Source organism: Felis catus, chromosome E1 (assembly GCF_018350175.1).
Source record: "Felis catus isolate Fca126 chromosome E1, F.catus_Fca126_mat1.0, whole genome shotgun sequence".
In the NCBI taxonomy this organism is placed as follows: Eukaryota; Metazoa; Chordata; class Mammalia; order Carnivora; family Felidae; genus Felis; species Felis catus.
The window spans coordinates 41,582,803-41,596,771 of record NC_058381.1 but is presented as its reverse complement, the minus strand read 5'-3'; the positions used below and the strand labels follow the sequence as shown (position 1 = coordinate 41,596,771).

General features: G+C 40.0%; 1 protein-coding gene across 7 annotated transcripts in view; it reads right to left on the bottom strand.

Moving 5' to 3' along the window:
* Window positions 1-13,969, bottom strand: part of NBR1 (NBR1 autophagy cargo receptor) — a 28,266-nt gene that overhangs the window by 11,830 nt on the left and 2,467 nt on the right. For 6 of the 7 annotated variants that reach the window (XM_045044995.1, XM_019817942.3, XM_019817941.2 and 3 more), the window contains exons 2-10: window positions 12,169-12,279; window positions 8,972-9,034; window positions 8,246-8,264; window positions 6,273-6,295; window positions 3,230-3,424; window positions 2,609-2,686; window positions 1,962-2,176; window positions 1,258-1,425; window positions 778-987 (exon numbers count right to left, since the gene is read on the bottom strand). In XM_045044995.1, the coding sequence (XP_044900930.1) occupies window positions 778-987; window positions 1,258-1,425; window positions 1,962-2,176; window positions 2,609-2,686; window positions 3,230-3,424; window positions 6,273-6,295; window positions 8,246-8,264; window positions 8,972-9,034; window positions 12,169-12,270 (1,073 nt within the window). In that variant the 5' untranslated portion in view covers window positions 12,271-12,279. Of the gene's footprint in view, window positions 1-777; window positions 988-1,257; window positions 1,426-1,961; window positions 2,177-2,608; window positions 2,687-3,229; window positions 3,425-6,272; window positions 6,296-8,245; window positions 8,265-8,971; window positions 9,035-12,168; window positions 12,280-13,969 lie in introns of those variants that run through there. The other variant, XM_019817944.3, reaches the window with a different exon arrangement.

Below are 13,969 nucleotides of genomic sequence, written 5' to 3'. Positions count from 1 at the left end.
TTTGAGAGGGGGAGCGAGCACGCACATGTGTGCATGAGCGGAGAAGGGGAAGAGAGACAGGGAGAGAGAGAATCCCGAGCAAGTTCAGTGCTGTCAGCGCAGAGCCTGACTTGGGGCTCGATTCCAAAACAGTGAGATCACAACCTGAGTGGAAGTCAAGAGTTGGATGCCCAACCAACTGAGCCACCCAGGTGCCTCTAAAAATATTTGAAAAACAAGACAGATGTGACTCCTGAGCTGAAAAACTATGGTGAGGATAAAGGTCCATAAATAAAAGAACTAGAGAGTCAGGTCCTTTAAATCCCAACTGCCTCCAGTGAAGAGAAGTCACACCAGCCAGTTTGGAACCTTGTTGGTTGCTGTCCTTCTGAAGAACGCAACAAAGCAAGTGTCAACAATGACTACCAAACCACCCTGTAAGAATACTAGGATCAGGGGCGCCTGGGTGGCTCAGTAGGTTAAGTGTGTGACTTCAGCTCAGGTCATGGTCTCACAGTTGGTGTGTTCAAGCCATGTATCCGACTCTGTGCTGACAGTGTGGAGCCTGCTTGGGATTCTCTCTCCTTCTCTCTCTGCCCTTCCCCAACTTGCACCCTCTATCTCAAAATAAATAAAACTTAAAAAAGAAAAAAAAAGAATGCTAGGATTAGAGAATGGGAAGCTTTAAGAGTTTGGGTGTTATTAGGGGCTGCCAAAAAATAAGAGAAAACCTGGCTGAAGTTCTGGTTTTGGAAGGCTGGATCTCCACCTTGGTGCCCACCCAGGCCCTGGGCTTACATCAGGGTGTTTGACTGCAGCAGGCTCTCGGGTCGGCCCAAAGGGGACCTGGGGCTCTGGAGTCCGTGGATGGAACTCCACAGGTGAATCTTCCTGTGGAGCTTAAGCTGCTTTTTGAGTTCCTTGACCTCTGCCTTTCGCTGTTTCTTCTCAGCTCGCAACCTTTGCTTTTCTGCTTTAAGAAAGTTCTTGTCAACCTGTTTCTGGAGCCTGTGAGGTAACAAATGAAAAGTGTCAAATCCTCACAAATCCTGAAGCTATTCTGAGCCATTTGTAGCCTCCATCAGTGCCAGCCTCTAGTTTAACTTCTTTCTATAGTTTTCATTTCTGTCTCATTAGCTTTGGGTAATCGTCCTCATCATCACACATCAACTGGAAATGAATAGGAACTAAGGAGACTGTGCATTTTTGTGATTCACGTCCCATCACCAGAACCAAGACTCCCATCAAAGAACAAGCCTCCTTTCCTTATGGTTTTACCTGGCTTGTTCCAGAGCAGCAGGAAGACGAGGGGCAGAGAACCTTGGGTGAGAGAATGCTTCAGAAGAACCCACAACAGGTCTCCGTAGCTTCAGCAGGATGTGGTTGGAGTCATGGGCATATGGCCCTGATTCACAATCTTCACAGATATTGTAGGACGGGCATAGGCTGTGGGGAAAAGCATGGCGAGTGGGAAGTACCAGAGGTGGTGAGATAGGAGACCAGACTTCTATACTGACTGTATTACCAGCTAGGCAGTAACCTGAGCATGTCACCTGGCCATGCCATGTCTCAAGTTTCCTTATTAACAAAATGAGAATTAAGAGACTTAACATGTATGCATTTCAAAAGACAATCCATGAGAGGAAGCAAGATATGAAAGCACCTGGAACAACAGGGAGATAATCCGTGGTGATATAATTTTGCTTTGGGGAATGTAAGTTTGTCTGGCTCTGTCATTTTTTTTTTTTTTTTAATCATTTTTGGTTTTGTTAGTTCAATGTACATCTGAACACAACAATCTGAATAGTTACCCTTCAAATAGTTATTATATTTCTTGTGGGTGGAGAATAGCTTATTTCCAATCCAGAGCTGCTATCTATGCATGATGCTCAGAGACAGAGTACGTGCTAATTTGCTTTTACCTATCCAGGATGCCAGAAAGGCCTGCTCAAAGGTCTTCTAATAGCCAAGTTACTGTTTACCTGCACTGGTAGCGCACACCAAAGATCCTTCTTTGGCAGCTGCTGCAAGCAATATGCCAGTTGAACTGGTTTTCCGGCAGAAACAGTGTTTCCTCTGAAATAGGCATGGAGACCTCTGAGGGACAGGAACCCAACGATGGGTTCTGGAGGACAAGCTTCTCATGTAATTTCTGTTCCAGTTTCTCAACTGTTTCTTTGACCACCTGTTCTCTGAACTAGAATACAGAGCAAAAGAAGGGAAAACCTTAGTTATACCACACACCTCACTGTCTCTGGTATAGCATAAGAACATAATAAAACACCTAGTAGCTACTGAACAAATAGAAATGTAGCAAAAGAAGGTCTATTCTCTTCCACAGCTAACCAGGTTCAAAGAAGACACCAAGAAATTGTTTTGCTGAGTAAGTTTCTAACCTCTTCCTTCTCAAGCACAGAGACTAGTTCCTTTCCCTTACATTCTTAGAAGTAGGCTCCCTCTTTTCCCAGTCAATCACGGTAGAAGTGAGGAGCTTTCTTGACCAGAACCATTATCACTCTTCATTCGCCTGCACCAGAGGCAGCAGCCATTTGGGTTCGGTTTGCTATTTCTCCCCTACTCCACCTGTGCCAACACTGCTGCTAAAACCCAACCCAGAGAGAACACTCACTGTCTCCAGGTAGCTCGTGAACCAGTCCGGGGGCTTGTCTTGAGGCTGGTCTGTGTCATGGGGAGCAAGTGGGAGCCGCTGCAAGGAAACACAACCCAAGATCTTGGAGACTGTTTTTTTTTTAAAAAGATTCTTATTTTTTTAAGTAATCTCTATACCCAACATGGAATGGGGCTTGAACTCACAACCCTGACATCAAGAGCCACATGGTCTACTGACTGACCCAGCCAGGTGCCCCTGTTTAAAATAATTTTCCTGGGGTGTCTGGCTGACTCAGTCGGTAGACCATGGGACTCTTGATCTTGGGGTCATGAGTTTAAGCCACACATTGGGCATGGAACCTACTTAAAAAAAAATAACAATTTTCCTGAAATGTAGTACTCTGAGGTTTCTTTTGTCAAATAATATAAATGGTTAAAAAAAAAGTATGAAGAAGTATAAAAGGAAAACAAAGTATATCATCCTATTGCCCCTTCTCCAGAAGTAACCAGTTACCAGTTTCAAAAAGTCAGGCAGAGATTGTCACAACTCCCAAATTGTTGATGGACAACTCAAATGTTGGACTATGGACAAGACACTCAGGCTAGAAAAACCGTAGAGACGGGTCCATTCCCTTCATACCTGTGCTGTAGGCTCCTCTGGGGTCTTCATGTCTGATCCTAAGACTCTCACCAGTGAAGAATAATGGGTAAGTGGCTTCTTCCCTGCCCTCACAACTGGTCGTTTTTCTGCTACGGCTGGGAGTGGGGCTTCCTCGACAAGCCGGGAGCTTTCATGGACTTGCATCTGCAGTAGGTTTCCCTGCTTAACCGCCATCTGAGAGCATATGTTAGGAATAAACACGTTAACGTGTGATTCTCCTTTCCCAAATGAAATTCCAAAGACATCTAATCAGAAGAGGTAGGGTGAATTGTGCTGAAAATATTAGCATTTACCTTTATTTTCTTAAATCAAATGGCATATACTATGTTATTAGTCAGCCTGCTGTTTCTTTAACCAAAATGTTACCTAGGAATGGTTTTATTATCTAAAACACAAAAGTACATTTAATGTAGCACTTTGTGAGATGAAATGTTCTCATTAATGGGTTACAACTTTTCTATGTAATTGGTTTTTATGTAGGATTCCACTTATGGATTTTAATCTCAAATTTTCAAAAAAGTCAATCCCAGACTACCAGAACCCAAGAAACTTAAAGCCAAATGCTATAATTAAGCACTTACTTTTCCATTAAGAATAGTACTGTGGAAAGCATACTTGAGTGGTCACCTCTTTTTGAAGAGCATCTTCTTAAAAATGCTATTTTGAAAACTACTTCAAGGAGCATTTGAGATCATATGAAGGTACTCCAGTGTGCATGAAGAGATCAGGGGCTAAGTCTATGAGTTTGTAGCTCTCCCCACTTGTCACCCAGTGACAAGAAGAACTACTTTTCTTTTTCTTTTTTTTTTTTAACGTTTATTTAAGAGAGAGAGCGAGCGAGCATGTGCATGCACACAAACAGGGGAAGGACACAGAGAGAGGGAATCCCAAGCTGGTTCTGCACTGTTAGCATAGAGCCTGACACAGGGCTCAATCCCACAAAGCGTGAGACCATGACCCAAGCCAAAACCAAGAATTGGACACTCAACCAAATGAGCCACCCAGGCACCCCTGATGAAGTGTTCTTTTATCTATTTTTATACAACAATTGTAAGCTTCCATTTATTTTACTTTTTAAAAGCTGATTTATTTTGAGAGAGTGGGCAGGGGAGGGGCAGGGGGGGTGGGAATCACAAGTAGGCTTCTCACTGCCAGTACAGAGCCCGAACTCACAGGGCTCAAACTCATGAACCATGAGATCATCTCCTGAGCCAAAATCCAGAGTCAGATGCTTAACAGACTGAGCCACTCAGGTGCCCCAAGCTTCCATATAAAAATAGCATTCTAAGGCCAAAAAGTTTGAACAGGTATTATTTTAAGATCAGGAATCAGCAAATCTTCTTAAAAGGCCACATAATAAATATTTGAGGCTTGCAGGCCATACAGTTTCTGCTCAAGTCTGCACAAAAGCAGCCACAGACAATACGTAATAGGCATGGCTGGGTTCCAATAAAACTTTATTTATAAAAACAGATGGCTGGCCCACTGGCTGGTCTGCCAGCCTTTCTTCTAGACCATAAACCAAGAGACATTTAATAAAACGTATGGCAAAGTCTGTGGACAAAATTGTTCAAAAAGTTAGTATAATGAAATGTGTCAAAATATAAACATGGGATCTTAACTATCATATAGTACCATGCAAAAACGTATAAAAACTCTTGCTTCCTGAGACAGGGCAGGCTTATACAACATCTAGACTCCTGAGGTCTGAGATTTCTGACTGCATAGGTAAACAGTGATCATGGGAAAGAGAAAAGTTTTGAAGCCTGTAGAAGACTTTTTTTTTTAGTGAAACTACTGTAGCTTCTGAGAATAGGGAAAGAGAAAAGCCAGTGGGACAAGGGTGAAAGAATGTGGGGAAAAGCATGTTACAACAGCTTAAAAGCAAAGATGAAATAGGAAGAGCACGTGAAAACTAGGGAAGAAGGAAATCATGAAGCATGAAATAACTAAGAGATGAGCAGCTCAACTAAGAGAAACCAGGGAAGGGCCTGAATGTCCAAAACCAAGAGACTGGCTGGTAAATAAGGATTTCTGAGTAAAAACCAAGAAGGCTGGCTGAACTGTTGAATCAGGTTGCACCCACAACGGCAATTTTAACCAGGCAACAGAAAGGGTAAATCCAGCTCCCAATTTAAAAAATCTTGCCCTTTCCTCCCTAGACCAAAAGTGATTATACAAAAGAGTTTTGTTGTGGACTAGAAGTTCATAAAGGATAGTAAACTTTTAATTTTTTTTTAATGTTTATTTTTGAGAGCGAGCGAGCGAGTGAGCAGGGGAGGAGCAGAGAGAGAGAGAGAGGGAGATACAGAACCTGAAGCACCCTCCAGGCTCTGAGCTGTCAGCACAGAGCCCGACGTGGGGCTTGAATTCACAGACTGCGAGATCATGACCTGAGCCAAATCTGGGATGCTTAACCAACTGAGCCACCCAGACGTCCAAAGGATAGTCAAACTTTAAAGAAAAATCTTAATTACAAAGGTGGTAATGAAAGGACAGCTGGGCACACCTTAAAGATGTGACTTTGAGGAATGCTCTATTTCATTATTGACAAGCAAGAGATCGTTAACTGGATAGCTTATGCCTTAAATGCTCCCACTTTATATATAACATTCTATGGGAAACAAGGTGGGCCACCTGGTTGGCTCAGTCAGTAGAGCATTTGACTCGATCTCATGGTCATGAGTTCAAGCCCCAAGCTGGGCATGAAGCCTACTTAAAAAAACAAAAACAAAAACAAAAGGTGAAGGAAGGAGATGAAAAATGTGAACCAGAAAGCATAATTCTACACAGTTCCTTGTATTTTTAAATCCTATATGGTGACACGAAGATCAACAATGAGAGGGAAAAATATCTTTATATCAGGAGCTGCCTTTTGCTGAGTGATATGCCCTACTAATCATAATCTCCCTGAAAATCTGTTTTTGTTGTGTTTTGTTAGTTTCCCCTCATGGCTAATGGCATTCAGGTTCAAGTTTTAGTTAACAAATATTATTTGCAAATAAGATGAAATAACCATTACCTTAAGTGCTTCTTCATATTCTCCTAAAAAGACAAAGAATAAATATACTGTGTTATTTCTTCACCACCCCAAAAGATTCTATTTAAGTACAGCCAATCCTTTCTTTTAAGAATTTTTTGCTTACAATCCTTATACATGAACAGCTACTGCCTTTTTGCTGACAAACTCCCTTCCTGTCCCATTGCAAATAGAAGCCACATGTAGATTAGTTCTGCCTCTTAAATCTCTCTCCCTCTCTCTGCTACTGGAGACTTCCAGCTGTAAAACCTCAACCCAGCTGCCTCCCACTAGGGATACAAGGGACTTCATGGATAGTGTTAATCCAGGCAGACCTCAAATGTATTGCAGGTTTGGTTCCAGACTCCTGCAATAAAGCGAATACCAGGAAATTGCAAGTCAAATCAAGTTTTTGGTTTCCCAGTGCATATAAAAGTTATGTTTCCCCTATCTGCAATCTATTAAGTGTGTAATAGCATTATGTCTAAAAAAAAAAAAGTACGTATCTTAATTAAAAAATACTTTATTGCTAAAAAATGTTAACCATCATCTGAGATTTTAGCCAAGTCATAAACACTGATCACAGATTGTCACGTTATATATAATAATAATGAAAACGTTTCAAATACTGCGAGAATTACCAAAATGTGACACAGACACAAAGTGACCAAATGCTGCTGGAAAAAGTGACTCAGGGTTGCCACAAATCTTCAGTTTGTTAAAAAAAAAAAAAAAAAAAAAAGATGCAGTGGGGCGCCCGGGTGGCACAGTCGGTTAAGCGTCCGACTTCAGCCAGGTCACGATCTCGCGGTCCGTGAGTTCGAGCCCCGTGTCAGGCTCTGGGCTGATGGCTCAGAGCCTGGAGCCTGTTTCCGATTCTGTGTCTCCCTCTCTCTCTGCCCCTCCCCCGTTCATGCTCTGTCTCTCTCTGTCCCAAAAATAAATAAACGTTGGAAAAAAAAAAAAAAAAAAAAAAGATGCAGTATCTTCAAAGCACAATAAAACGAAATGCAATAAAATGATATATGCCTGTTCTATCATTACAGCTGGTTAAAATAAGCTTTTGGGGGCTAGCCTAGGGACCTAGCCTTTATTTTTTGTTTTGTAATTTTTTTTTTAACGTTTTTTATTTATTTTTGAGACAGGGAGAGACAGAGCATGAACAGGGGAGGGTCAGAGAGAGGGAGACAGAGAATCTGAAACAGGCTCCAGGCTCTGAGCTGTCAGCACAGAGCCTGACGCGGGGCTCGAACTCACGGACCGAGAGATCATGACCTGAGCTGAAGTTGGCTGCTTAACTGACTGAGCCACCCAGGCGCCCCGGGGCCTAGCCTTTAAACGCAACATTGTTCCTATGGGAAAATGAACTCCAAGCTCTGAACAACCAAACCATCTTAGAAATACACTCTGGGATACCACTTGTTTGTAAGGTGACATTAACATATATACCAAGTCAGGGACAAAGGCAACATCGGGAGAATCGAGTTGTATGTGTTGAACTGGGAGACATATTTTCAAAAGATTAACATCTTAAACATAAGAGAACCTTCCATTAAAGCTGTCCTTAGGGTCCAATCAAAGGCACTAATGTATATACAAAAAACTGCTACAAAATAAAAATCTGCTATGTAATTTATGCCCATGGACAAGTGAGTGTTATGTCAATTTAGTGTATGTTAAATTCGAGTCTAAAATAAATAGTGCAGCAAGATCTTAGTGTAAATGGAAATGCATACACCCATCAACAGATTAAGGCTTGAAAATTTCTTTTTTGAGAGAGAGAAAGAGAATGTGCATGCATGTGTGGGTCAGGGAGAGGGAGAGAGAGAGAATCCCAGTCAGGGGTTTGATCCCACAACTCTGAGATCTAGACCTGAGCCAAAATCAAGAGTTGGTTCCACAACTGACTGAGCTACCCAGGCACCCCCAGATTAAGGCTTTTAAGTAAAGTTAAGCAGGTTCTCTTAGGAACTCACCTTGACTATTGATGGATACCTGTAAAAGGACAAAAGCAACAGGGAATTATAAACCTCCTGTCATTGTAACATTTCTGTTACTAGGACCAGCCTCACACATAAGATGAACAATCTCAAGTTAGGGATTCAGCTTTTCCAGTATCATGAACTAACTGTGAATAATAATTAAGGACTTTTATTGCTTAACTCCTGTATCCTCCTTTATTTCAGGTACATTAAGAGGCAGCATAATATAGAGGTTAAGAGCTTGGGCTCTGGAGTCAGAGTATATGGAAGGAACCCCTACTCTACTATTTCCAAGATTTTGTGCCTGTGGGCAAGTTACTTAGCTTCTCTGGGCTTCAGTTTCCTCATGGGTAAAAAAGAGATAATAATGTAATACCCAATACATAGTACTGTTGTTAGTCTGACACATTGCAGTCACTCAATAAAGGTTTGTCATTATTTTTATTATTATAAGCTAAATGGCAAGTTATGATCTATTTGAACTATAGGACTATATAGTTTTAAAAGTTATCTCCCAAATTTCCTTCTTCAATGTTTACTCCTTATTTCTCAACTCCATCTCAGATTCCACAGTCAGCTAAGAACATGCAGTTATCAAGTACATTTAAACCACTACACAAATGAGAAAACATTAGTCGGAACTTTTCAATCCCCCATCATTCTTGAGAAATAAGATCCCTATTCTGGATACCTGGCCATGGGTACCATCGTATACTTTACCTCTTCATTTTCCTCATCCAGGTATTTTATCTGAATAGTGTTCAGATCAAATGAAACTTTTACCTGCAAATGAAATGTATATACATCATATCAAAAAGGCAGATTGTAACAGAAACCCAGAAGTCCTAAAAGAAAGGGTGAGCATATTTCACTACATAAAAATTAAACATTTAGGGGCGCCTGGGTAGCTCAGCCAGTTAAGCGTCTGACTCTTGACTTCAGCTCAGGTTGTGATCTCGTGGTTCGTGGGTTCAAGCCCTGCACTGGGCTCCATGCTGACAGTGCGGAGCCTGCCTGGGATTCTCTCTCTTTGAGGACACTCTGTCCCTCCCCAGTTGGCACACTCATGTGCACTTATGCTGTCTCCCAAAATAAATTTAAAAAAACTTTAAAAAATTAAACATTTAAATGGCATAAAAGAAGAAAACCATGTCAAAAGACAGGATAGATGGGAAATATTTGCAACTCATAACCAAGGGTTATTATCAGCAATACACAAAAATCATCTGCAAAACTGCTAATCATTATGATAAACAATCCAGGTAAACGTTGGCAAAAAGGTATGGAGATTTCTTTCAAGAGAGATCAAATGTGACTAACGAGTATAGGAAAAGATGTTCAACCTTAATGCTAGTCACAACAATGCAAATTAAAGCAATGAGATGTCATCTCAATAGAATGGTGAAAAAAATTTTAAAGCCATAACATCCAGTGTTGTCAAAAATTCAGGGCACTGTCATATATTTCTGCACTGGCTACAATTGTTCTGTAAAGCACCTGGCAGTTATCTATCAAAAATTAAAATCACATGCCTTGTGACCCATTAATCTTTCTTTGGAAAACTTTATCCTACAAAACAGTGCTTAAGTTTTATACACAAAGAGATCTCTCCTGTAGTTTATTTTATAATGGTGAAAAGAAAAACAACAATAACAAAAAACCCCTTTTGACCTTGAGGGTACTGTGTAAGTGAAATAACAACAATGAACTCACAGATACAGATAGCACACTGGTGGTTGCCAGAGGCAGGGGGTGGGAGGTGAGTGAAATGGGTGAAGGTGGTGAAAAGGTACAAACTATCAGTTATTAAATAAATAAGTCCTGGGAATGTAATGTACAGGTTGCAAGAGGCAGGGGGTGGGAGGTGAGTGAAATGGGTGAAGGTGGTGAAAAGGTACAAACTATCAGTTATAAAATAAATAAGTCCTGGGAATGTAATGTACAGCATACTGAATATAGTTGTTAATAATGTGCCGTATATTTGAAAGTTGCTAAGGAAGTTCTCATAAGAAATTTTTTTTTTATAAAATTTTTTTTTTTAATGTTTATTTATTTTTGACAGACAGAAAGAGACAGAGCGTGAGCTGGGGAGGGGCAGAGAGAGGGAGACACAGAATCCGAAGGAGGCTGTCAGCACAGAGCCTGACGCGGGGCTCGAACTCACAAACTGCGAGATCATGGCCTGAGCTGAAGTCGGACACTTAGCCGACTGAGCCACCCAGGAGCCCCAAGAAAAAATTTTTTAACTACACGTGGTGACAGATGTTAGCTAGACTTATTGTGATCATTTTGCAATATATACAAATTTAGAGTCATTACACTATACACCTGGAACTAATATAATGTTATATGGCAATTATATCTCAATTAAAAAAAAAAACTAGAAACAATCTTTCAATTAGAAATGGTTAAATTATGGTATGACAACACCAAAATACTGTGGACAATCTATAGATTTAAAAAGGATGACCCTGGATCCTTATCTATTCATTGAGAACTGTCTGTAACATCCTGCTGGGAAAAAAGGCAAGCTGCAGAATTATGTCTACAGTATGTTCCTAAGATGATATCTGTATGAACATGGAAAATGTGGGTAACTATATCCAAGGCTGTTAACAATGGTTAACAAAGAGGTGGGAACAGTGGATGTTAGAGAAATGAATAGAGGGATATTAACTTTTTCTTAGTATGTGTTTGGATTGTTTTACTTCTTATAATAGGCATGTATATTATACTTTTATAATTTGAAATTTACAGTAAGGAAAAAAGGCAAGCTGTCAACTCATTTAACTACTAGAAAAATAAAAATAACTGTGTTTGACTTTCAGATCATTTGATAAACACCCCAACTTTCTGGATAACCATCTGTTTAGGCCAGAATAAAGAAATATTTGCTGGAAGACAGAGGACTAGTTCAGATCATCTTTTGAAATCTTTCCACCATTTCTTTTTCTTTTTAGTTTTCATAGCACGTAACCAAATAAAAGCAGGTTTTTACCAAAGGGTTTTGCTGGATAAACAGTTACACAGGAAGTAAAACATTCACTACTGCAAAGCAAACAAAAACCAGAAGAGTACAAAGGGCAAACCAAGAGGAGGGAGGGCATTGACAACAACAAAAGAACAGATGAACTGCTAAGCACCTGTGGGAGTTTTTTCTGCTCAACTTTTTTTTTTTTTTGATATTTTATTTATTTTTGAGAGATCGAGATAGAGCACAAGCAAGGGAGGGGCAGGGAGAGAGGGAGACACAGAATCTGAAACAGGTTCCAGGCTCCAAGCTGTCAGCACAGAGCCTGACATGGGGCTTGAACCCACGAACCCTGAGATCACGACCTGAGCCGAAGTTGGATGCTCAACAGACTGAGCCACCCAGGTGCCCCATGCTCAACTTTTTTTTTTAAGATCTTTAAAAAATTTTAAGCAATCTCTACACCCCACTAGGCACCTGAAAACACAACCTCAAGATGCAGAGTCACACATTCTGCTGACTGAGCCAGCCTGGGGCCCCTTTGCTAAACATTTAGATACTTGACCTCTGAGCTAGCAATAACAACAATTAGCTCTTGCAAAACTTAGGTTATATCCTTGCTGGTTCACAAACTACAGTAACATATCTGCTCTCAGGCAGGAGAACATTTCCCTGGGGCCTGGTTAGGGTGGAAGCCACACCAATTCATTCCTTAGACTGTTTCTAAAATTAACAGGTTTTCCAAGTCTAGCTGCAAATTAAGGAATTTGTTTATTCTCTTGGGGGTGGGGAGAACATCGCCTACATGAATATTGAACCCCTGTCAAAAGTAATTTTCCAAAAGTCCTAGAAAAGGTAAATATGACAGCTATGAAACAACATTGCTAAAAATTGCTATCTTTGGAAAAATTAGGCTTAAAAGATGGAGAAACAAAGTAACACTCACCATAGCTTCAACATCAGCCCAAGTTGTATTTTCTGGATCAGAAACCAGAAAGCTTTGAGTTTCATTTTTGAAAGTCACATTTAGAGTAACCTGTGGTTCCATGCTGTGGGGCTAGAGTTGAGAGGATGGGTGAGAGAGAAAACAGTGGAAAGGGTTCTATAAAACTGCATAAGCATTCATTCAGCAAATACTTGTGAAGGCCTAATATGGGTTAGGCTAGGAAGACACCGAAGTGAATGAGAACACAATGTCTCTGCTCTTATGCTATTTACAACCTGGTGGGTAGCTTAAAACAAATCTCACTGTTAAACGTTTGCTGAAACAGTATAAATTTTGGCCACATCCGCAGAAATCCTCTAACAGCTGTAAAATTCTTTTGAATTTTATGGAACTTTATATGATTAGTTAATTCAATAGATACTACTGAATATCCACTAGTGGCAGGATACCAATGAAGATGAACACCCACAGGTCTCTACCCTCAGGGAATTTACATTCTCATAGCTGGAAAGCAACATTCTACATTTTTCTTAGAAAAACAGCCTTTTCCTAAATTGAGCAACCCAGGTTCTTTGTTAAGATCAGTTTTAACAATTCAGAGGCCAAGACACTAGCCAAGAAACTACACAGGGGTAGCAGTCAACACCTTTCATCCAAGTTCATGTGGTGTTTTTTGTTTGTTTGTTTTTGTAGTTTTACTTTTTTTTTTCTTTTATGGAAAATTTCATGCATAAAAGTGGAGAGTCATGGACATATAACTATAGTAAACAATTCAAAGCTATCGTCATTTTGTCTATAATTCTGTATTGTCCCCAAATCCCCCAATATAGATTGACCATACTTAACTAATGTTTTAACCAAACTATAGTACCATAATTAAAAAAAAAAACTATTAAGGGAAAATTTAAACATATACAAATGAATAAAGATTAATATACAATGAACTCCTAAGGACCCATCAGGAATTTTCCATAATTATCATCAACCCAGGACTAATCTTGTTACAGCAATAGGATTATTTTGACAGCCATTATTTCATCCATAAAATAACTGAGTATGTAACCCTTAAAAAAATAAGACTTTTTGAAAAGATAACCACGATACCATTATCATGCCTAAGAAGTTAACAATTCTATAATTTAATGTCTATTCTGGTCAGTTGTTTTTAATTAAGGATTTTATTTACTGATGAGTTGTCAGATTATTATTTAAGTTTATTTATTTATTTTGGAGAGCGAGCCTGCACACATGCACATGTGGGGGAGGGGCAGAGAGAGGAGGAGAGAGAATCCCAAGCAGGCTTTGCACCATCAGCATGGAAACTGATGTGGGATTCGAACCCACGAACAATGAGATCATGACCTGAGCCAAAATCAAGAGTTGGACACTCAATTGACTGAGCCACCCGGGGACCTCTAGATTTTGTTCTTATGACTCTGTGAAAAAATAGTTTACTAAAATCTGAACCTAAGTTGTAATGAAAAAGGTCATCTTTTAAACATATTTATCAGCAAATCTTTTAAGAAATCTCTTCAAAGAACCAGATTCTGCTCTAGGCAAATGGAGAAAGGAGATGAACAACTATGTCTCAGGAATTTGCAGTGTAATGGTGAGGGAGCAAAAGGGCTGAGAAGAGCTGGGCTCCAGACACAGCTCTGACACATAACTAGCCATGTACAAAACAGTAAGTCATTTGACCTGAGCTTCAGTTCCTTAATCTGTAAAATAGGTCAAATAAAAACGTGTGTCCAAGTTCTCTGAGAACATTACTCAAACACAAAAATTATTGTAATAAATCAGT